At 41.2% G+C, this 25,054-nt stretch overlaps 1 protein-coding gene and 1 long non-coding RNA gene across 3 annotated transcripts in view; one reads left to right on the top strand and one right to left on the bottom strand.

Annotated features, from left to right (window-relative positions):
- Nucleotides 1-1,761: 1,761 nt before the first annotated feature.
- Nucleotides 1,762-22,760, top strand: COPS2 (COP9 signalosome subunit 2). 2 transcript variants are annotated; one of them, XM_028706348.2, is made up of 13 exons: nt 1,762-1,914; nt 8,732-8,845; nt 10,009-10,086; nt 11,983-12,108; nt 13,624-13,734; nt 13,834-13,911; nt 14,793-14,967; nt 15,575-15,753; nt 15,852-15,904; nt 16,444-16,541; nt 17,750-17,832; nt 19,877-19,935; nt 20,963-22,760. In XM_028706348.2, the coding sequence occupies exons 1-13, from the start codon at nt 1,861-1,863 to the stop codon at nt 21,105-21,107; spliced, it is 1,353 nt and encodes a 450-aa protein (XP_028562181.1). In that variant the 5' UTR covers nt 1,762-1,860; the 3' UTR covers nt 21,108-22,760. The 2 variants fall into 2 exon arrangements, with proteins under 2 accessions (XP_028562181.1, XP_028562179.1); XM_028706346.2 differs by having other exon boundaries at nt 1,775-1,914; nt 13,645-13,734.
- The window catches only part of LOC114584455 (uncharacterized), a 21,441-nt gene continuing 14,196 nt past the window's right edge, over nt 17,810-25,054 (bottom strand). Inside the window, exon 3 of the long non-coding RNA XR_003703659.2 lies at nt 17,810-19,298. This is a non-coding gene — a long non-coding RNA (uncharacterized LOC114584455). The remainder of the gene's footprint in view (nt 19,299-25,054) is intronic.

Genomic DNA, 25,054 nt, shown 5'->3' with positions numbered 1-25,054 from the left:
GGTTTAAAGACTCTCTCAAGGCAAATATTAAAAAATGTAGTATAAACACCGACAACTGGGAAACACTGGCCTGCGAGCGCTCCAATTGGAGTACAGCCTTTTCCAAAGGTGTCATGGGCTTTGAAGATGCTCGAACTCAGGATGAAAGGGAGAAACATGCTAAGAGGAAGGCACGTTTGACAAATCAACACTGTGAACAACTCCTGCCTGGAAACTTATGTCCCCACTGTGAAAGGACGTGTGGATCTAGAACTCGGACTCACTGTTAAAACCATGTTCATGGAAGACAATCTTACTCTGCTACGAGTGACTGGCAAAGAAGAAGACTGTCTCTCAACGTAACCCACCTCACAGGGCTCTTGTGAGGATAAAATAGATAGAACCATGGAAGCCATCTTGAGCTCCTTGGAGGAATAGCAGGATATATACATGTAATAAACAAACGCTGACTACATCTGCCATACAGAAATTTAGCAGGCGTATTTCAGCATCTGCAATCGCAGCTGCTTGGTTCACACTTGCCATGTTTTCATGGCGAGGCACGGGAAACCCTGTCCTTTAAAAAACAGTATTGTATTTCATATAGGGACGCAGGTGGGTGGCACTGTGGTTTAAACCACAGAGCCTAGGACTTGCCGATCAGAAGGTCAGCGGTTCGAATCCCCATGACGGGGTGAGCTCCCAATGCTTGGTCCCTGCTCCTGCCAACCTAGCAGTTCAAAAGCACGTCAAAGTGCAAGTAGAGCAGTTCAAAAGCACGTCAAAGTGCAAGTAGATAAATAGGTACCGCTCCGGCAGGAAGGTAAACGGTGTTTCCGTGTGCTGCTCTGGTTTGCTAGAAGCGGCTTAGTCATGCTGGCCACATGACCCGGAAGCTGTACGCCGGCTCCCTAGGCCAATAAAGTGAGATGAAGAAGAAGAGTTTGGATTTGATATCCCACTTTATCACTACCCTAAGGAGTCTCAAATCGGCTAACAATCTCCTTTTCCCTTCCTCCCCCACAACAAACACTCTGTGAGGTGAGTGGGGCTGAGAGACTTCAAAGAAGTGTGACTGGCCCAAGGTCACCCAGCAGCTGCATGGGGAAGAGCGGGGAATCAAACCTGGTTCACCAGATTGTGAGTCCACCGCTCTTAACCACTACACCACACTGGCTCTCGCCAGAGATGAGCGCCGCAACCCCAGAGTCGGCCACGACTGGGCCTAATGGTCAGGGGTCCCTTTACCTTTATTGTATTTCATTTCATTTTAAAATTATTTTTTATTTCATTTTAAAATTATTTTTTTATTTCATTTTTAAATTATTTTTCTTTTTTATTTCATTTTATTATTATTTTTTATTCCGGTAGTGCCAACTGCAGGAGACCACAACAGCGTTCGCCCTTGAAAAGACAAGAGAAGGAATGAAAGGAAAGGGCGAGATGCATTAGCTGCGCTGATTCAACCACGCAGGAGAAGCAGCAGCAGCAGCGCTGGCCGAAGCGCCTCCCTCCTCTCGCGCCTCTGAGGCCTAGTCAGGCCCAGCCGGTTGCTAAGGGCCCGGTTGCCAACCACAGGCCTGCTGGTGCACCCTCGATTAGGCTCCGTGCTCGCCGCGCGCGATAAAAAAACAAAACCCCTCCCCTTCACTCCCCCACCCGAAGGGAGCCGACGGGGGCGCGGGCGCGCCGCCGAAATCCCACCCCCCACCCCCGTTCCCTCGCTCAGCCCGAGAACAGAGTCACATTGAGGAGCAGCCGCGGGGCATTGTGGGAGAGGAGAGGGGCCGGCCGCAGCCTGTTTCTCCTCCCTCCCCTCCGCCCCTTTCTTCCCCTCCCCTCCCCCTCCCCCCCCTCGCGCGCGCGCGTCCTCCGGCCAAGATGTCTGACATGGAGGATGATTTCATGTGCGATGATGAGGAGGACTACGACCTGGTAAGGCTGAGGGGGTGGAGGCGGGCTGCGGCGGGGGAAAGGGAGGCCGGCGCCCGGCGGCGGGGAGAGGCCGAGCTTCCAGGCCGGGAGGGGGTCCTGCGGAGCCTCCCCTCGACTCCCTCAGGGGTGCTTCCCTCGCCTTCCTTTCAAGTGCAGTGACAAGGCCAGCCTGTTCCCCCCGCCTCAGAGGTGGGAAAGTGGGGCAGGCAGAGGAAGCTCGTGAGTGGGGATACTGCGAGGGGGGGGGCACCTACCTTCTCTGTGTCTCATCCTGCCACCACCACCCCCAGCCCAGTCAAAACCTGAGGCTGCAGGAGTAGGCCCCTTCTCGGGCCCAGCCAGAAGTCTGGGCCCCCTGTGGGTTAAAGAACCGTTTCTTTGGATTTGGAGAGTCAGGGACGAAAGGGCTTAGGAGGGCCCTAGTACTGCTCCCTTCCCCACCCTTAAATGCCTTAACATCGAAGAGGAGGGAGCCAGGATAGGCCCCTTTCGGGTGCTTAAGGGTGATCGCTGTCTCTGCCAGGGTCAGCTCAGAGACGAGGTGAGAAACGGGTGAGCGCACAGATGCACTCCGACTGGGACACATTGAAGTGGGAAACAGGCCTTTTCTGTATAACGCTGGTTACTGCTTCATGTGGTGTTTTTTCCTTTCCTGATTTTTTTTCTGAGTGTGTGTGTGTACACATGTGTGTTTGCAGTATGAATCGGTCTGTGTTGCTGAAAGGGAACTCTTAAAATTTGAGGCAGTGGCTAAGTTAAAAAAACCCCAGCAATATCACATCTATTAAAAAAATGTGTTGAAATGTGTCATGCATCTCTTTTGGGTCAGGATATATTGTCTATTATGTGTTCCTTATCATTTGTGTACTTGTGATTACACAAAGGAAAACAGTTTTGAAATTTTCATAGAACTGTGTAGTTATTTGCCGCCTGTGCAATGAAATTCTCCTGTTTTAATATAAAACACGGAATACTGTTAGATTGCCATCCTATGCATGCTTGGTGGGAATCAATTTCCAAGAAGCCATGTGTAGGATTGAATGAAAAGTCATGCTTCTTCCTTTTAGCAACAGCTTATGTGTAATGTCAGTTTCTACAACTTCCTCATGTCCATATATCATTTCATTATGAACTTACTGTTTTATTATGGCCTTTCCAAAGAACCATTCAAACAGAGAAAGAAATTATAGGCATAATCTCAAACTCTTGACTGTCAATGTGTATATTTATTTTCACATCTATAAACCCTTCAGAACACTGACAGATATGTTATGGGTGTATTATAGTATACTGTACAAGCTCTGCCAAGGGGGATAGGGTGACAGTTATCTTGATGAAGACCCATAGTTCACAAGGTCCAGCTCCTGGGATGTCAAGTTAAAAAGATCTCAGGCAGCACAGCTAGGAAAGGCACTTTTCTGTGACCTTGGAAGACTGTTGTCAGTCAGCATAGACCACAGTAGTTTACGTACCCCTTGATGTATGATAGTCACAGGTTTAGCATTATTATAAATAAGGTTTCTGTCAGTTTATAACTTTTTGACAGATATGTTTATCAGACAGTCCAGTGTTTAAAATTGCCAAATTTCCCCGCTCCACAACTTTTCTATGCATATTGACTTGATTATGGGATGAGAACAGAACACCTTTCCTCCTGTAGAATGCAATATAACCTTTACTTACAGAATTAAGGAATTACGTAATTAAGATACCCAACAACCATGCAGTGCATCAGCACAGATCTGGAGCTACTGTAAATTAACACAGTTTCAGTGTAGTTGAACTTTCCCACTTACACAAAATTTTACAAGTGCTTTTTTTCAGAGAGCTGAGCAACCTGTGAGATATTGCTAGACTACAACTCCCATCATCCCTGACTGCTGACCACAGATTCCCCATCTTTGATCTAAACATGTGTCCATACTTTGCTGATACAAGTATTACATTCACTACCCAGATTTGCAGGTTCAGGAGAGTTTTGAATCAATGTTGGATCAATGAACAATCATTCAAACTAACTTGTAGCGTGCTGAATGGATTATTACATTGTGAATCAAGCAAAGAAAGCAATAGATGTCTACTATACAGGTCCCTTTATAAATCAGCATAGGAAACCTGTGCCTCTTCGGATGTTGTTGGAACACAAACTCACATAAGAATATAAGACGAGCATGCTAGATCAGTCCTGTTGCCCATTTTATCCAGCATCCTGTTCTCACTATGGCCACCCAGATGCCTGTGGGAAGTCTGCAAGCACAACATGAGCACAACAGCACTCTGCCTACCTGTGATTTCCAGCAACTGGTATTCAGAGACCTAATGCCTCAGAGCGTGGAGGTAGAACATAGCCATTATGGCTAGTTGCCATCGATAGCCTTGTCCTCCCTGCAATTGGCTAATCCTTTTTTAAAGCCATCCAAGTTGGTGGCATCACTGTCTCTTATGGGAGCAAGTTTCATTATTTAACTACGTACAGCATGCTTTGTGGAGGGGGTACAGTTTGTTTTTATTCATGTTCCTTCAGGGTTAACAGCCACTTGCCGTGATTGCTAAATAGAACCTTCATGTGCAGAAACTGTTTGTCCTTGAAAACCAGGTGCTGGGGCAAGCAGGAGACGACTGCCTCTTTAATGTCCTATTTATAAGCTTTCAGAAACATCTGCCTGGGCCTTGGTGGAAACAGTGCTGGACCTTCTGATCCAGCAAGACAGTAATATATAGAAGCACACCATGCTTTTAAATAAGCTTCAGACCACTGTTTCCTGATACACTCTTTCACACCAGTAGCTCCCCCCCCCCCATACATTCATCTATTGTCCATTTCTTCATAACTTTACCTAGTCCAGGAAAATGTGTTCACAGGTAGCTATGCTTGTTCCTGCAAAGTCGCCTCCCTCTCTCCTTGCATTGGAGATAAAAGTTATCGGCAAGAGAGCACCAGTCACTTGTTAGGTAGGTGTAGTAGCAGTGGAAAAGCCCTTCTCACTTTCCCCCTAACACAGCATGAACTGAAAGTATATTGGATAGGGAGAACTAAGCATGTTGCTGGATGGCATTTATTTTTCTTCCATGCAATTGACTTTTCTTGCCATGTTATAATACATGAGGACATACAGTAGTTTGGGTGTGTAGATGTTTGCTGTAGGGTCATTATAGTAGATAAAATTATTTGTAAGACAGGACTTCAACAGGTTAAGAATCCATTTCTGTTTACTGGTGATGCTGTGATGTACCAAAGGGATATTTGATGCTGGAGGAGGAGGACACTATTTCTCAATCCCAGCAGTTGGATTCTGAAATAAGTATTGAACATCAAGTGTGTGTATTTACCCTTAAAAGGTGGAATTTGCATAGTAGCAGCTTTGCTTTCCACAGATCAGTGAGCATGTTTTAAGGAAAACTACATTGCAGAGGCTTTTAAACAAAGCTATACAAACCTTGAGTCATCTTACATATATGACTTTAAAAAGCAATATACTGTACTTCCGAAAACAAACTGACATTCATTGGATAAGACAAAACTTTAAACAAATGATAAAGGAGCTTGTAAAAGCATTGAACAGGAGAATAAATTCTAATGTTAATGTCTGTATCAATCATGACTTGCACAGTTTTGCATAATGTTACCTTCAGAAAAGGGATGAGTTGATGGCTTTTGTTCCTCTGAAATGTGATAGATAGGCATAAATTTAGCCAATGCACATTGGCACTAACTTCAAAACCTTGTTCCTGTAACTCTCCCAGAGCACCTACACTTTGCCATCTGCATGCATTCAACTTTGATCTTCATCCCCAACCAAAACCTAGCGCAATACCTAGATGTGTCTACTCATAAGTAAGTCCCACTGAGTTCAGTGTGGGTGTAGGATTGCAGCCATAGTGTGTGAAACTCACCTTGATGCCTCTTTCTCTTTCTTGTCTGAACTTCCGCACTGCCGAAATCTAAATTTGTAATCTCCTTTTCACAGGGATCTTTATGTTTTGCTTCTGTTTCTTTGGAAACTTCACATACACTTATAGTTCCACATTAATAACTAGTGAAATGTTTGTTGCTACAGGTGGGGGTGGGGGTGGTGTCCATTTCAAGAGAGGGATTATATATTTAAAGAAGTGCACCACATCTTCCTGCAGAATCCTTGTCACCAATATCTAGACAGCTAAGGATGGAGGGACAAGATTTTAACTTTCTGTAATCATTTGTGTAGATGACACACTTTCTTTTCCCAAGGAAATGAATGTCAGTCATGCCATTATAGCAGAAGGTGCATTCAGAGACATCACCAGGGTGAGAACTGAACCTGTTCCCCACCCCCGACAACTGTAGGCATTAAGAATTCATCCTCTTTCTTCTGGTTTTCCACTGTGAGAGCAAAATGGTAGATTTAAAAGGCTTTTGGTATGATCCAACAGGGCGGTTACAGCAGGTTAATGGTTAAAGATAACCATGCGTTCTGCATATGCATGGCTAAGTTACTGTGAAAGCTGACAAGAGAAGATAGATTAGGGAATTTATACCAGAGAACAAGGAAAAGAGAGTGAGGGTGTTCACTCCCAATATTTAGGATATTGTATGTGCACTAGGTATCCCTGTCTCCGATGAACTTGACTAGTGCAAGAACAGAATGCAGTAATGTGCAGAGTAAACTGCTACCAGTGAAATGTAATAGGTTTTTGCTCTCTGAATATTTTATGTAATTCCTTTTATGTTGTGATTGGACAAGGGGCATGCTGACATTTTAAAAATGCCCCGGTTTATCTCCCTGGCAACACAGCAACAAGTGAGGTCAATGCCATGTGCGTGTGTTGATGACTTGGAGCTATGCTGCATGCTGAGAATGTCTGCCTCTTTCGAGCCATAACTTCACTTACTGTTCTTTTTAAACTTCTCAATTCACCAAACTGTCTTTGTGTGCCTATGCCTTCATGTTCATGGAAATAAAACTTAAGGTTGCCTTCTCAGGCTTATACTTCTAGAGAGAAATACCCTTGTGAACACAAGCACAAATTGGAGGTGGGATGTGTGCACTTGCCTCAAGGTTCAACCTGATCTGTTTCAGAGGTGCTATGTGTACAGTACAACTGAATTAGATCTGGTAAAAATGAAGCTGTGTTTCCCCCTACCTCGCACTCAGCCCTCATTCACTATAATTCAGAATCTAAAAATGCCTATAGCTCCCCCCCCCCCTCTTCACAAATGAAGTTTGTGGGTATAGCAGCCCCTTCAAAGTGAGTTAAGCCTGCCAGTTTGTAGACTGATACATCCAGGGGTTTTCATGCAGGTCACCTTTCAAGTTTGGGTTCTTCTTTTTACACTTTCAGCCGGAATTGGAAACAATTTGCAGGCATGGTTACCTATTTTGAGGGATTGGAGCCAGCTAAGTTTCAGAATGACAGCTGCAGTAGTTTTCCGGTTGGGTACAATAGAAATTGTAGCGGGGAAGGGAGTGGTAGCGGGGAAAAGAGCATGGATCCCCAGGAACATCTGGGGTGGGGGGAATTCACCCCCAATAAGGACTTTGCTACCTCAGGAATTGTTGGTGGGCAGTAGGCTTTTGCCCCCCCCCCCCAATAGTTTTTTTTTTTTGAGGATATATCCTCAATTCTGGGAGAAAGTGATTTCTCCATGGACTTGCATGGGAAAATGGAGTGGTGGAAAAACAGCTTCTTGCCACACACATAGCAAGGACCATGTTATCCTAAGCTTGAATGATGGTGATGGGGCTTCTGCGCCCCACTCCCATGGATTTTTGAGGATACATTGGAGCTCTCTTCATTGACTTGCAAGTGTGGGGGGGGGGAAACAAATTTGTAATTGCTTTCCCAAACCTCTGTGATAAAAGAGCGCCCTGGGGAAATAATCATGATTAAAAAGGTAGACCTGTCCCCTAAAATAAAAGATATCCAGCCCTTCTAAAGGGATATTTCCTTAAACAGCTTGATTTCATTTCTCCACAATGTGGTGGAACAACAGTGATGCATTTTTTAGACAGCCAAGGCTGCAAAGTGTCTTGGAAGTTCAGGAAGCCCCAGGTTTGACTGAAGATGCCTTGTTAATGGTGAGATCTGACTCAGAAATGTGAGAATCTTCCCTGAACCAGTCCAGTTTGCCTCGTAATTCAGGGTACACAGCTGATGCACCCTCCTCTTTTGAGGTAGTAACAAAAGATAACCCCCAGTAGTCTCTCAAAGACTAGATACTGTTGGTGGTTTGCATTAACAACTTCCAGTTAACAACCATGGGTCTAAAACAGGCATAGGCAAACTCCAGCCCTTGAGATGTTTGGGACTACAGTTCCCATCATCCCTGACCACTGGTCCTGTTAGCTAGGGATGATGGGAATTGTAGTCCCAAACATCTGGAGGACCGGAGTTTGCCTATGCCTGGTCTAAAAGAACTGGAAAACATGCCTGAGAACTCATTCTGGTCTTTATTGCTTCACCATTTTGCCCATAATTCAAACAGTTATCTGTGGAAGCTAGCTATGTGTTATGATTCAGCATCAACTATAGGATCATGTGTAGGTCTTTTTCCTTTTTTTAAGCTAAAGCTGTTACTATTTTTGGCTGGAATTTCTTTTGAGTAGCTCAAAAGTGTACTAGTAAGGACTGCTGCCCTTGCATCTCAGCATTATGTGTACTTGTGTTTGAAATATATTTTCTAAAAAATGTAAATATAACTCTTCTTAAGTCAAACTGTAGTAACATAGGTTGATGCCTGTCCCCCACTCCCCAACCCCCTGTTCTTATCTTATCAACAAATTGCTTAGTATTTTTAATGCTTTAACCTGCATTATTGCTTTCCACCCTTTGAACGTAGGAATATTCTGAAGACAGCAACTCTGAACCAAATGTGGATTTGGAGAATCAGTACTATAACTCTAAAGCCCTGAAGGAAGATGACCCCAAAGCAGCACTCAGCAGTTTTCAGAAGGTTTATAGTTTTTTTGTTTCTTTATATTGGTACACATGTTACTGTGTTTTATGATGTTAGCTGCCCTGAGCCCGGCTCCAGCTGGGAAGGGCGGGGTACAAATAAAAAAATATTATTCTTATGTTCCAACTAAATGTTTTCCTCCAAGTTTGTAAGAGCTTTCTGATCTATGGTGGCCTGATGCAGCTGTAACTCTGCCCATTAGTCTTGGGACATTCGTCCTCACTTCATTAGCCAATTATGGCTAATGTTTTGCTTTCTAACTCTAGACGTTATCAAACCATTGTTTGAAGCAGGTTTGCATAATGTGGTCTGGGCTAAGCACTCTTAGCATCAGTGTCAGTGTGGACATAGGCATGGTTCATATGTCATATTAAACCATAGTTTGGCTTAACAAGAAGCATACTCATGCATGCTGCTCAAAAGTTTCCAGGACTCCTCCCCTGCTGCTGCAGTGCCACAGACAGAATAAGCCTAACTTACCATGCTGTCCAAACCCAGGCTTGTGGTTTGTTTTCTTCATTGCTTGGACAATACCACAAGCCAGACTCCTGCTGGTTTCATCCACTTATGCACTACTCTGGTGGTTTCTTGATTATATTTGCTTGTGATATGACTTTTTAAGTTGTTAAAGACACATTAGTCTCAGAACATAACGCAAGGGAGAAACTAATACATATGCTTTTTTTGTGAAATCTCAAGGTCTTTTTAAAATTATTTTTATTCTGTAGCAGAAGGTTGATCAGGATCTTCTAGCAGATCTCTGGGTGGCCCATTCATGTTCTACAGTATATATAAATTCCAGTGTAGCCTAACTTGGAATACTCAGTAATAGGTCCAGAATTCTTGAATCGGTGACAATTCCAATAACGCTTGAAAAGTTGCATTGGATGGGATTTTTACACAACATGGTAAATATGAAACATCACAGAATCAGCAAAATAGTGGGGAAACAATGAGTTCTTGCTGAAGATTTATCTATGTCTTTGACCATCACCAAGCTATCAAGTTAGACAGCAGTGGGAGTTAGTAGAATGACAACATTGCAAAAGCATTTCCGGACTGCCTTGGTAGATTGTTAAATAGGCTTCAGCGTAACTGTTAATGAAATTTACAGATATCTAGAAAAACAATTATCTTTGATTTATGTGGTTTTTTTATAGGTTTTGGAGCTTGAAGGTGAAAAAGGAGAATGGGGATTCAAAGCATTAAAACAGATGATAAAAATAAATTTCAAATTGGTAAGCTGTATACTGCTTTTCCTTGCTATTTTTCTGTATTTGAAATTAAACCATATAAGTAGGGCAGCAAGCCACTTTTATCAAATGGCAGTCTTCCTCCTTTCATTTGCTTACATGTACCCAAAAGGCACTTCATTGCTGATATAATGCAGCATTGCTGCAGTTGCCACAAGATTGCTCCATAATGAATAAATTAATAAATGCATATGAGAGATTTCCCAAACCAGTATATTTCTTATAAAAGTGTCTGTATTTCTTTTTTTTTTAAGTAAAAAAGTTAATGCCCTCTTCAAACTAGTAATAAACTAGTTTTCATATATACTGGCATTACTGCCTATAACAGCAAATCTTATCATTGTAAAAAAAAAAAAGAAACTTTATACCTGTGGGTCTTAATGCATTAAACGTACATAGAACCTGTTTCCATCTTCCTTAAGTATCCATTAATATCCTGTAGGGAGAAATATCTTGAAGACTGCGCAACACTAATGTTTGATTTAGCCTTACGTGAATGAGACCTGAGCCTTCTTCCCCTCTCCTGCTTGGCAGCAAGAATTAGATTATAAACTTTTGCTTCCCATTTTAACTGCAATTTAGCTTATGTCAGAATGCTAAAGAATTGTTTTACTGAAAAGCCAAGTTCATAAATAATGGTTTTTAATTATCTTGTTTCAATAATCTGTGGTTAAGATTAATCAAGGTTTAGTGTTCAGATGTAACATTGTGGTAAATGGAAATGAACTCCTGTGCTGTTCTCACAACTATAGAAGGTGAGTGGGTGGGGACTGCATGAGCCCAAGGCTTGTGCATGTAATGCTTAATCTAAGTTTACTGTTAGATTGAAATTTTCATAGTGTGGTGGTCACATTTAAAACTTTGAGGGAATGACATAAGGACCACATGCTCTAGTTGCTTCTCTCCACCAGGTCACACATACCCAACAGACAGAAAAACACACACACACAATGCCATTCCATGGGGTCTTGGCAAAAGTTGGGTCCAGCAGAATTAATTTGCTTGGTTCTATATGAGTTTCCACACACACACACACACACACACACACACACACACACACACACACAGTGCTTTTCAGCACTGCAAAAACATTGATCTAAGGCATGGACCCTTCTAGATCTTCAAGATTTTTACCTAGGATGATGACGACAAAATCATTAACAAATCACAGAACACACAGGTGACCTACGATTGGATGGTGGTTTTCTGGGAATCTCTTGTAAAAAATGTTGAGGATGCAGAAAGATCTCTACCTTTCATCCAGGTTTTTGCAATATGGTAGCACTGGACAGCATCAGATCTGTAATTTTCATAGTTCTGTTCAATGGAGACATGTCATCTGTGATTTGATTATGTTCATGCAGGGAGAGGGAGACCATGAAAAAATGCAGTTTCAAAATGATCCATTTTACTGTGTGCATATGCCTTTTTCTCTCTGTTGACACTTGTAGCACCCCACTGTCTACCCCCTGTCACTCTGTTTTCCTCCTCTCAGATTGCTGCCCTTTCCTTCCTCCCCACTTGGTCACTCTTTCTGTTTAGCTGCTGTACTAAGTTAGCCACCCTCACCACATTTGCAGGTACCAGGGGAAATTCAAGAGTACTGTTGCACCTGCAGATGCCTCATTGGTAATCCTCCTATATAGTATTTGTATTACGTAAGGTCATTTTCTTCTAAAACATCTAAACTAAATCACTCCCACTTTTCCAGCTGTGAGTTATGTGCTCATTCCAAATGTATGCACAATCTGTGGTTTTAAAATTGCACACCTCTAGTTGCACATGCAGTGTACCAAAAATATACACTTTTGTGTGATTATTTTTGAATGCCACGAGTTAGACTCTGCTTCTAGTCCTAAATTCTTTTTTTCTCCCTTGCAGACTAACTTTCCTGAAATGATGAACAGATATAAACAACTATTGACATACATACGGAGTGCAGTTACAAGGAATTATTCCGAAAAATCCATCAATTCTATTCTTGATTATATCTCCACTTCCAAGCAGGTTAGATTATCCTTCCTTCCAAATTCTAGGTTTTGCACCTTTTAAAAAAATGAGCTTTGAGAATAATTGCACTGTTGCCTCTTGCTAGTCTCTCTCTCGCTATCAGTAAACTAGGTGGGGAGAGCACTGAGAGATTTATAATTTAGAACTGCAGATTTGCACCTCTCAATCATAGAGAATGTTTTTGTTGTGAATTTTCATGGACTGAGCCCCTGTGTGCAATTTAATGTCACCTAGTGTTTCTCAGGATGTTGTATGAACTGTACTGAACTGACATTGGTGTATCTGTTTTAGACTATACTCAAGATGAGAGAGAGAATATGGGGATTTCAGCAGAGCACTCATTGATTCCTTAACAGAACTCAGCAAAAAAAAAAGTACCCCACCCTAATGTAATATGTAACAATGCAGTGCTCTTCTCTCCACCCATCAGAAACGTGCAGGCTATTTAAAAAATGCTGAAGAATGTTCTTGGAGGGGGTTGCAGAAGGCCATGAAATCCTTGAGCCTTCCAGCTTCGTTGTTGTTGCTCTGTCAGCTATACTTCAACAGGACAGTTTCAAAACACTATCTCAGTTTTAAAACAGTTGGCATCTGCATGTACTGGGTTTTCAAATCCCTGCCTGATTGGGTTTGCTTCTAAAAGTTGGATTGCAAAAGTATTTTGGTTCTGCCATGAGCTCTGTGTGACTTGCTTTCATGGGCCGAGTTTTCTGGGGTCAGGAAGAGCTACCGTGGCCTGTGCCTTTCCAAGACACTTTGAAGAGCCGTTGCCTAGAGTTGTGAGTGATAAATAGCATGACACAAGAGCTCTTGGCAGAAACCCAGAGCCTTTTGAGAAATCACTATTTCTACTTTTACAGCTAGAGAATAGCTTGAGCAGTTATGAATGCTAATAAATCTCCCATCCAAACGACTGACCAGGCATAGGCAAACTCTGGCCCTCCAGATTTTTGGGACTACAATTCCCATCATCCCTGATCACTGGTCCTGTTAGCTAGGGATGATGGGAATTGTAGTCCGAAACATCTGGAGCGCTGGAGTTTTCCTATGCCTGGACTCTACATTATCCTCCTTTCACAACTATGGCTGCTCTGTCATCCCTGGTGCCTAAAGAAAGCAGCCAATTAGGTTCCAACACGAACAGTTGACTCAGTTTAGTGAGGGCCAAAAGATGGGGAGAGGGGACGTTGCCGCAGCTTTATTCCCATAAAGGGGGAGTAGGATCTACAGCTTTCAGAGAAATTGAGAGCCCAGGTAAGGGTACATAATTATGCCCGAGAAATGGTGGCACATCTTAACTATTAAGCAGAACTCCTTGGGAAAGATATTGGAAGTTATTCTTTGTTAAGTTTTTCTCAGTAACAAAAGTATGTATGCCTTAAATAGATGTTACAATGTATAAGTTGTTGATTTCTTCATCTGATGTATTACATACTGTAGTTTAATCTTGCTCTTTGCGTATGTTCATGTTGACTTTATTAACAGACACAAATTTGCTGTTTACAATTATAGAATTCTGATTTTTTATGCCAGATGGATTTGCTTCAGGAATTTTATGAGACAACACTTGAAGCTCTGAAAGATGCTAAGAATGATAGATTGTGGTTTAAGACAAACACAAAGGTATAACGGGCAATGGGGAATTTTGTTTAAAAGTAATTTTTTTAAAGTGTGTGTTTAGAACTCACAGTGTGTTTTTAAAAAGCAACTTGTTGTTTACAGCTTGGCAAATTATATTTAGAACGAGAAGAGTATGGGAAACTACAGAAGATTTTGCGCCAGCTCCATCAGTCATGCCAGGTATGTTACAATTTATTTTCTAAACTGTTTTCAAAATGTACTTATTACAGGGGGGATTTCACTTTTTATAATGTGTTTTATTATGTTTTGAGTTGCCTTGGGACAACCCTAAAAGGCAGCCTTTCAATACCCAATAAAACACTCCAGCACCTCTGGAGAAATGTTTCACAGTGATTGTATCACTACTAAGGTCCTATATTTAGCACTACAAATCTAAAGTCCTATAAAGACCATACCCAATACAAGGCATCATCCCTTTTCTGTCTCTGGTGAGTGTTGCATAGAAGAAGAATGTGCTACAGAGATGTGTACCAAGTTAGTTTTTCAGATGCACTGTATGCAGTGCCCTTGAAGATGATCCAGAAGCATTTACTAGTTCCGAATTCTGTTGCTGGCGATGTCAGGACTCTGATAAGTTCTTCATTTGCATTGGTTGCCAGTGTGTTTTTGGAGCCCATCGAAGGTGCTAGTTATGATCAAAGGAGCCCTAAATAGCCTGAGTCACTATATCAGCTTACACGGAAATATAAATTAGTTTTGTAATTGTTATGGTTTCGCAAAACAGTAACAGGCTACATATTGCGCTGATTTTTTTCCTTTATGCATCTACATTCAACTAATGTGATCAGTAACAAATGGTGACTATTTTTTCTGCCCTTTTAGTAAGATTAGGGTTTTTTAAAAAAAATGTGTGTTGATTTTTTGAACCATGCAAGACACCACTTCAGTTTTCTGTCCCAGGAAAGCTTATATGGAATGTGAAATAATATTATGCTTTAAGTTCTGATTATATTTAAGAGTGCAGGTTAAGATTTGTATGGCGAAGAGAGTCGTAATTTCTTTCCCAATTTACAGTGCACATCTTTCTTCCTTTTTGTTAGACTGATGATGGAGAAGACGACCTTAAGAAGGGTACCCAGCTATTGGAAATATATGCTTTGGAAATTCAAATGTATACAGCACAGAAAAATAATAAAAAACTTAAAGCACTATATGAACAGTCATTGCACATCAAGTCTGCCATCCCCCATCCACTGATCATGGGGGTCATCAGAGGCAAGTGCTGTTTACATTTCGTTATCAGATCACATAGAATTTGTCTAGTTAGTTCACTGCATTTATCCTGTATTTTCCTATTGCATAAAGTCAGGTAGTTAAAATCTGAGCATCTTTTGCCTGCTTTTATTGCAAAGGATTTTAATGGATTGTACATGATGCAGGAAATAATGTTTTTGTAGGAATGCATCACTTCCTTGTGTGTAGATGCAAATCCTAGCATATTGTTTGCTCAAGGCATATTCCACAACATAATGTTTCCGTGATTTGAAGTTTTCTATTTGGAATAATTCCATCTGAACAAATGTATTTATAGTAGGGGTTTTTTTTTAATGTAACAGTTGAATCTTTGCCCCAGGGTGGCAGTGTCCTTCTTTAGTTCTCTTTAGAATGCATGCTTGGAGCAGGTTGTACAATCTGTACAATCTGGAAGATCACAAATGAAGTTCTGTTATTTGGTGTTTTTGACCTTTGTCAGAATTAGAAAATAAAAGGTCATTTCTAGAAGTCCTGCTGGTATCCATATTGAAGAAACATAGCATGCTAGATGGAATATGTCTGGTAATTGTAAGACAACAATATTGATCTCTGCTTGTTTTTCTTTCAGAATGTGGTGGTAAAATGCACCTAAGAGAAGGTGAATTTGAAAAGGCACATACTGATTTCTTTGAAGCATTCAAGAATTATGATGAATCAGGGAGTCCAAGAAGAACCACTTGCTTAAAATATTTGGTCCTAGCAAACATGCTGATGAAGTCTGGAATAAACCCATTTGACTCTCAGGAGGTACAGTTGTCAGTTTCTTACTGCTTGTATGAAGGCAATTAGCATAAACCTTTTAGTTGGTATCTAAATATGCTTATTGTTGTTTCTGTCCTGTTCAGGCAAAACCATACAAAAATGATCCAGAGATTCTAGCAATGACAAATTTAGTAAGGTAAGAGCTAGTTTCCCTTAAGGGGCAAAGCTAGAAGCAAATTTTAATCTAAATAATCTAGTGAGCTGTAGAAACAAACTCAAAAGTTGGTGTCAAAATTACCCTTAACAAAGAAAGTTTACCAAATCTCAGATGTAAATGAGATTGCACTGAATATTAAAATCTTTATTCTCTGCATACAGGCCAGGAGCCACAGAACCATTCAGCTAACCCCAGGCCCTATGAAAGAATAAAAAATGTGTGTTTGTCAAATCCCTATCCTCCCCTAATACCACATGGCAAGCCATTCTTGAAACAGGGGACTTCCAAAAGTAGTTTCTATTGTAGTGGTATGGAGGTCTGCTGCTGAAAGAGAAGTACTTAGCAATTTTAATACTCACCTTCAGTTTCTGTTGATCCTCAGAAACTGGGGGGTAAAGCTCACTATAGATATTGTTTTCGCCTCTGTTTGGATCATAGCAATCAAATTCTGTTATCTGTTTTCTTTCCTAATTGACTAAATTGTAATACAGTGCACATGCTCTCTTTCTCACTTGAAGTGCCTATCAGAATAACGACATCACTGAATTTGAGAAGATTCTGAAGACAAATCACAGTAACATCATGGACGATCCCTTCATAAGGGAACACATTGAAGGTATAGCTGCGAAGAAGTCTTGCGATTTTAGCCAGCCCGAGCTCCTCATCCATGTCCACAGTGTATAAAAAAAAGCCTTCTTTTGTAGCAAAAGCATGATAAAAGTGTAACCGAAATAATAATTTGTGCTAGATAAGGCTGAATAAAATGATTTTGCGAAACAAAAATTGGCAGGAGTTTGACTGGAAGAAGAAAAAAATAGATTTTAAGTATTAACAATTTGTACTGGCCGCTAAGTAGCTTACCTGTGTTGGGGTTGGGAGAAGGAACCATACATTGCAGCTTCACGATGGTACAGCAGAAAGAGTCTCCCTGATTATCTGCGAGACTAGCTATTCTAGAGTGTATTGGACCTGGTTGCCAGGGAAACCAGGACATACGCTGATCCTTACCACCAACTTGGGAAATCCAGGAGACATCTGCCCAGTTGCCAAGAGAAACAAGATTGGGGCAGGGGGGCAGTCTTGGCTGGAATGGAGCAGAGGGAGCATACATAATTCATTGCTGAAGCTTTAGAGTAGCCTTTCTCAACCTTGAGTCCCCAGATGTTGTTAGACTACAACTCCCATCATCCCTAGCCATCAGGAATGATGGGAGTTGTAGTCCAACAGCATCTGGGGACCCAAGCTTGAGAAAGGCTGCTTTCAAGGATGAGTGGGAGGGGTGGCCCAGGGAGGAAATAAAGTGTGACTAACCTCCTCGCCCCTGATCCAATATATCATGGGGCAGCCAAAGGTATAGGGCAACCTTTGTGTTACAGTTGTGATGTTATATTCCCCTGCTATTGGAGCGCTGGCCTCTAATGAACTATACTAACAATCAGTATCCTTTTCAGCTCAGTGTGTCTTGAGTAGCTGTTAACTAAAGATGCCAGGAATTGAACCTGGTGACATTTACTTGGGAAACTTTCAGTTACTACAGGTTGATGCCCAGTTTGTTTCCAAACTGAGCTACCATTTGAGTTAGGGGGAAAGCCTTAGGAGCATTTAAATACAGTTGAATAATTTGTTAGTTTGATTTAAATTTCACACGAATTCCCAGCTGGAAATGTCATTTAAGAGTAAATTCTTAGGGTTTGATATACAGTCTAATGCATCTGTAAAAGTGTAGTGATCGCTAGATATAAAATTGGACCTATGCATTTGCTTTTATCTAAAGTGCTTTCATTGTATTCATACTGTAATTACTTTGCTTTTGTTCTTTTCCAGAACTTTTGCGAAACATCCGAACACAAGTGCTTATAAAATTAATTAAGCCTTACACAAGAATACATATTCCTTTTATTTCTAAGGTATTTGAACACACTGTCTCCAGAGGATTACACTTAAAACTGCTTACAAAAACTGCATCTCAATATTTTTTTCTCTTGGAGGTTTTAACAGCTGGCCAACTTGTCGTTTGCTGCTTCCCTTCCAGATGCCAGGGTTGTGAGAGATGCTGTAAATCCAAAGAGGAGCACAGCATAAGTTTAGGCTGTGATACTGGGTTGCAATAAGATGATTTTTTTGGCTCAAATGTTATAGGCGGGGGTCAGCAAAAGGAGCGGCTCAAAAACCGATTGCAGTTTTCTGCGGGAAGAAAATTCTGTTAATTTGTGGCGGCAGGGCTTGCAATTAGTGATGCGACACTGACACACACGCGCACACACACACACACACACACACAAAACGTTTGTTCTTTCTTGGCTTGCCACTGCTACAAATGTCAATGGCAGCAGATTTTCTAACAGCTTCCACCTCTAGCAACTGCCCTCTTGCACCCAATAGTGCATGATGCTACATCATGATGTGCACTTGTTTCAATAGGGCATTCTGGAGTGAAATGCTTGCCTGCCGATATTATGGTTGTTACTTGCAGCAGGAGCAAACTAGAGTTTTCAAAGGAACAGAAATCAAAGTGGGAGGGTCTGGTGAATAACAGTCAACTACTGCCAACTCAAATGATTTTCTGTATTTGCTACTCCTAAATGGAGGGGGAGAGAGGCAAATTTGAGATCAACACTGCTGTTGGATGCACATTCCTCTTCCTCACAAACCTGTGAAGCTACATCTGTGAAAGAAAAGTTTGAAAAGCTGTGGTCAGTGCCTTCTAACTTCTCAAAAGCCAGACAGGAGGCTGAAGTGGAATTGCAGTGGGTACAGAGGCCTGCACAGCTACTTGTTCTTCAGTTGAGCTGGCAAAATCAAAATTAATTAGGCAGATATGGTTATTTGCACAATTTATTACAGAATTCAGTTTTCATTGGCTTTTTTAAAAAATGTAAAGGCAAAGCCATGGTTTATGCTAGCTAGTTAAAAGTCCATGCCATTATTGGAACTTCCAGATGTGCAACAATAAAAACAACGGTACAGTTCTACCTTCGTTCTCAAACGTAATCCGTTCCGGAAGTCCGTTCAACATCCAAAACGTTCAAAAACCAAGGTGCGGCTTCCGATTGGCTGCAGGAGCTTCCTGCATTCAAGTGGAAGCTGTGTCGGATATTTGGCTTCTGAAAAAAGTTTGAAAACCGGAACACTTCTGGGTTTTCAGCGTTCGGGAGCCAAAAAGTATGAGTATCAAGGCGTTTGAGAACCAAGGTGTAACAGTATAGAGTGGCTTTCCTTCCTTCTTTCTGCTCAGAATTCAGCTTCATTGGTTTCACTCCAGTCTCCATGCTGCAGCAGCCGCTTGGTCATAATTGGTGTCAGTAGTTTGGAAAACCATGGTTTGCAGTTCAGCTTCAAACTCTTTGGCTTAGATACATTTTAAAATGTATAGCTAAAAAACAAAACACAATTTTGCATTACATCTGAACCTGGCCCCTGTCCCTCTCTCAACAGCCTGACCTGTACATAGGTTTTACTATTGCAAGCAAAGTCAAGATAACTATAACTGGTTCTGCTGTTTGTGTTAAAACTTACCTACCCTTTCCTTGACTGTCATATATACCCACTGCAACTTGTATCTTTCCTCAACCTGGTGTGCTCCAAATGTTGCGGGATTTAAACCCCAGATAGCACAGCCAGGTGTCAGGGTGCTGGAATTATAGTCCAAGCATCTTTTTTAAAAAAATTCTTTAAAAAAACATTTATTCAAAAGTTACAATACAACAGTCCAAACTTCTTGAGGTCGCAAGGTTGGGAAAACTGGTTTATAGTATTGAGCTATAAATGTACTGCCAGCAACAACCTGCAAGGCTGACTCTAAAGGCTTTCATCTGCTAATCCTTCCTTTCCCAGTGATCATACTGGTATTGACGTTATATGTTTAACTTCACCCTTGCTTTCCTAGATAAAGAAAAAAATTGCTTACTACCCAAAGCTATGTTGATACTTAATACCTCTTTTCTCCCTTAGGAGTTAAACATAGATGTAGCTGATGTGGAGAGCTTGCTTGTGCAGTGTATACTGGATAAGTGAGTATTTTTCCCCTTCCTTTTTGAGTACTGAATGTTTTTTTAAATGTTTATTTATAGCAGGGGTGGGGAACTGGATTGGGCCAGATCCTTACCTCCCCCTGCCTGCATTTTTAGGGAGGCGGGTGGCGCTGTGGTCTAAACCACAGAGCCTAGGGCTTGCCGATCAGAAGGCCGGCGGTTCGAATCCCTGCAACGGAGTGAGCTCCCGTTGTTCGGTCCCAGCTCCTGCCCAGCTAGCAGTTCGAAAGCATGTCAAGTGCAAGTAGATAAACAGGTACCGCTCTGGCAGGAAGGTAAAAGGCGTTTCCGTGCGCTGCTCTGGTTTGACAGAAGCAGCTTAGTCATGCTGGCCACATGACCCGGAAGCTGTCTGCAGACAAACACTGGCTCCCTCAGCCTATAGAGTGAGATGAACACCACAACCTCAGAGTCGTCCGCAATCTTTACCTTTAAAAACATTTTTATTTAGACAAGCCTATTCAGATGCTTAGGAAGTTGAGGTAATTATAATCTATTTATGGATTTTAACTTTTGCATGTTTTAAAGTACTGTTGTAATTTTTTCTTTTTATGTTTTTGGAAACAGCTATGAGGTTTTTGGTTTTTTAAAATAATAATAATAAGCAGCGTATATTTTTTTTGAAATAAATCATAAAAATATCCTACTCATATTCAGTAAATTAGGAGTGTCCCATGGACTTGCACATGCCTTGTTAATTCCACCCTTCCCTTTTTGACCCTCACCAGAGTTAATCTGAACCAGGGACTATTAACCATAGTTAGTTTGCAAACTTTAGTTTGTAGCATTAATGTAATTCCTCTACAGAAAGAGGAGTCGAGGGAACTGGAGATGTCAGGAGGGAGGGGAAAGACTCTATGAGCTCTTGACCTCCTGGCCATGAGTGGAAACACTCATAATTTGCATCAGCTTGTGTTGTCTGGAACATTCATAACTTTGCACCAACCTGTATTACCTATGTTGTAGGGCGCACTTTAACACTTTCTTGTTTTGTCTCTTGCTTTAGCACTATTCATGGCCGAATTGATCAAGTCAATCAACTCCTTGAGCTGGATCATCAGAAGAGGGGTGGAGCACGGTATACTGCGTTAGATAAATGGACCAACCAACTAAATTCTCTCAATCAGGCCGTAGTCAGCAAGCTGGCTTAACCAACAACAGGCAATTACAAAATGTACTTAAGGCCACAGCGCAGTGATGTAAACCTTAAAAACTGGGAATGGCAAAACTACTGTCGGTTGGTGTGCCCTGAAATTATTGGAGTTAATGGCAGAAGTGCTTTTTTGATCAGCTGGTTTGTGTTTTGCTGCTGCATTTATCCCAAGAAAAACAGCTTTAATCTCCAGAAGAAAACCAAATGCCACGGGATTTATGCTGTGTTGACATCTTGCCCTCACCATGCAACACCCTAATAATTTGTCAAGGGGCAACTAATGACCAGAGCGAAGGTTTTGTTTGTCATGATTTTAAATACACTGACACGTTCCTGTTGGTTTAAATTTAAACATATTTTACCTGCAGAAAAAAGAAATCTCACAAAAAAAAAATAACCTGCAATAACTTGAAATGCATACCCTTTTGAACACTTCCTTTTTCTCATGTATAAATCAAAATGTTTGCTGCATTTTGCAAAATGTCAATTCTCCAAAAATGTGTCCGTATATTTCTGTACCTGCAGTGTAGTAAAGGTTTAGAAGAAACCCCGTAATTATGGTGGCATACTGTCACTTAGGTTTCAAGCAGCAAAAATAAACAGTGCAGTTCAGAAATTGTAGAGTTTTTGTTTCTTGATGTGTTTTTCATTATGTGGCTGGCTTGTGTTTAAGAGATACAGGGAGAGTGTTGTTGCCTTCTGCCTGTATTTTGAAAAGCACTCTGAAGGTCAGGGGCACCATCTACGAAGCTGTGCTGCTAAACAACTGCAATCTGTCAAAGGGGCTTATGTGAAACTTCTACACATGCCACATTTTTTTAGTGCAAGCCTATTACTGCCTGCTCCGTGGCTAGTCAGTTAAGAGCACTCCACTGGCATCTTCCCTTTCAGTTTCAAAGAAGAATGTTCTTGCTAACCATAGTTAGTGTCAAACCACATTTTGCAGCTGGAGTTAGAATGGGTTTGTAGACTGGCTGAACTAAATTTAGTTAATGAAAATACAAGTGCAGATGTAATCTTAACCATATTAGCTCTGAAACTGAAAGGGAGGTGGGAAATGTCCACATTGGGTTGCGAACCTGTGGGATGCACTTAATTATCTAATGTGATTAGCTAATTGTGCAACATTTTAGCAGGCTGCACCTATTAACTTAAATTTTGCACGTGTGTTTAAGTATTACTCTTTGGTATTTATATGCAAACGCTACTGATCAAGCATTACCAATTTAACTGTTTGCTAATGTACAACCCTTTCTTAAGAGTGTCCTAGCCACTGTTGTTTTGGCACATCGCAGAACTGGATTTTTAAATCTTGGATTTAGATAAACATGGGCTGTGGTTGATGGGATTGCACAGACGAGTGGTGCCAAATGGAAGTTTGTGGTTTTACTCTTTTTAAAAGAAAAGGGGGAGAAACTAAATAAAAACTTAAGACCAGCATTCAGGAGTCATACCTGATGGCTATGGAGTCAAAATTGGTCTTTTCATATGAGGATTTCTGAAGTGGCAGGTGAACTACAGACAGTTCTTTCAAAGTCTGCTTATAGGAAGCAGTAGAGGGTATTTCAAAGCATTATTGCAGCTGAGACTGTTAGGTTTCCATATGGAATTTGATAGAATATGGTTAACAGAAGTAAAACTTTGAAAATGAGTGTTGGTCGGCTTTTTGTTCTTTTCATAGTAAATTCCTAGAATTGAGGGGATGTGGTTGTGGGAATACTTCTGAAAGCCCGCAGAGTGTGTCCAAAGATGGAGTTTTTGTCCTGCCTGCCCATGATTCTCCTCTTCTTCCATGTCCTGCAGCTGCTTCCCATTCTGTATCCTTGTCTTACCTTTGTACTAGCAGCACTGGTGAAAGGAATAATCCTGGTTCATATATTTTAGATGTCTTGTGAACTTTCCCTTCCACCCTCACATGGCATCCCTTTTGAGAACATGCTGGATCAAGCAAAGTACTGTTTTATAACCCGATGTCTCTGAGAGGAGGAGCGCTCCAGGTGATATGCCTACCAAGATTTTTAAATTTTTTTGCAATGATGTCCCTTGTTGGTTTTGTTTTTTTGAGCCACCGCAGTCTTGAAAATTGCAGTGGCCATGTGTACAGCTGCCATGTAGAGGCACTGTTGCGTTTGAGTGTTGCCTCCGCATGATGCTGGCTAGAAGCTCACTGGTGCCTTCACGTGCTATCGGGTATGTGAGCAGGACCAAATAATTTACTGCTTGTATAACACACTATATAGTAGTGCATTCAATCCCTAGGCCAATAGCTTTTAAACTTCTGCCATGGAAATCCTGCATGTTGCAGAGCATTCTGAAATACGTTCTAGTGCACATCAAGCTCTTAAGAGGTATTGTTGTTCCACATGAACTGAAAGTATATTCTAAAGATGCCTTAACAATCCCTTGTGTGCTGTGCATCACAGCATAGGTTTCAGACAATGGTACCTGGAACACAATCGCAATGTGAGTGTCTCCTCCCCACTCTTAAAAAAAAAGCCCACATAGATAACTGTGGGGTTGTTTGTTTGTTTTTTACTTGAGATTTAAACAATGAGAATTTTATTGTCCAGGGCTGAATTAACGTACTGTGTATCCAAATGGATTCCCCACCTCCTTCCATTAAACATTACGCAAATCTGGGAAATGGCTTGTCATTTTAAGGTAGGAGCCAAAATAGATGTCTGAAATCAGATGGTTAGCTTTCTTTCATAGCGTATAGCAAGGAGCTTTCTATACAAAAAAATAAGGAACACTGACATCCTTTGAAACAATAGCATGTAAAAGGTCCCAAGTTCATCTCTCTAAAGGACTGAGAAAGACCCATCTAAAAATTGTGGAGATGTATTGCTAATATCAAGTTAGATAGAATGATGGTCTAATCTTGTATAAGGCAGCTCCCTAAGATGCTGGTATCTCCTGTATCAGCCTTTGTCACCATGGAATCCATGATGGGAACTATAGTCTCGTATGTATGTATGTATGTACCGTATGTATAGAGAGAGATGGGTGGGTGTGGCAGGTGTCCTACCCATTCTATAGCCAGGGTTCACAGTAAATTACAGGATAAGAATTCAGCGCCAGTGCAGTCCAAATTATGTGCCTTTTTATAAATTGTGCAACCAATGTTCATAATTTGCAAAACTCTACCATTTTTACTTTTTCCACCGCAAGGTGGAATTTCACTAAGTTACTCAGAGTAGACCAATTGAAAGTAATTGATATAACCAAATTAGGTTTATTGGTTTCTCCCCACTCCCCAACTCCAGTAGAGTTGTGGCAGCTGAACAGCTCTAGCTACAAACTGTAATTTTGTGGCTTTTACTATAATTCCCAAAGATGTGCTCTCATTGAAGGGGCAGGGCAAAATTGAACATTTTTCTGGAGTGTGACAAATATATTGGTTGTGTTTTGAATACATTTTATTAGGGCTTACAGAGAAAAGTACAAAACTTAATATCAAATATTGTTGTTTTTTGCCCAGACTAACTAAGACTTGGTTCTAAATGCAATGGAAACAAAGGAGGGGAGGGAGGGAGAGAGAGAGAGAGGGAGGGAGAGAGAGAGAGAGAGAAATAGGGGTTAAAAAGAGGGAGAAATAAAATTCAGAAGGTAAGGGATTTCTCATTCTTTGTCTGTCCACTATAATGAAACAATATTCACTTCATCCACTCCAATATAACACCCAACAAATTGATTGGCTGCAGAGGAGCAGCATGCTTTATGATGTCCTTTGGTTAGCAACATAGCACTGATGTAGCTGGGCTTTCATATAAAGCAGTATTCGGTGGGCAAAAAGCTGCAATACTTTTTGGCTTTGAAGCTTTTTAAAAAGCATGTGTTGGCCTATTTTACCATGTAGTATATAATAAACTTGATGAGCAGAATGCATACATGAACACCAAGAGAGTCCATGGACAATTTATGTATGTTAAGTTATTCCCAAAG

Source organism: Podarcis muralis, chromosome 14 (assembly GCF_964188315.1).
Source record: "Podarcis muralis chromosome 14, rPodMur119.hap1.1, whole genome shotgun sequence".
Classification (NCBI taxonomy): domain Eukaryota; kingdom Metazoa; phylum Chordata; class Lepidosauria; order Squamata; family Lacertidae; genus Podarcis; species Podarcis muralis.
Note: the sequence above shows the minus strand (reverse complement) of the source record. Positions and strands in the feature narration are given on the sequence as shown.

Coding starts and splice junctions, on each gene's coding strand:
- COPS2 (XM_028706348.2), top strand. CDS start 1,861: ATGTCTGACATGGAGGATGATTTCATGTGCGATGATGAGGAGGACTAC. Junction 8,846..10,008: donor CACTCAGCAGTTTTCAGAAG/GTTTATAGTTTT, acceptor GTTTTTTTATAG/GTTTTGGAGCTTGAAGGTGA. Junction 19,936..20,962: donor GTGCAGTGTATACTGGATAA/GTGAGTATTTTT, acceptor CTCTTGCTTTAG/CACTATTCATGGCCGAATTG.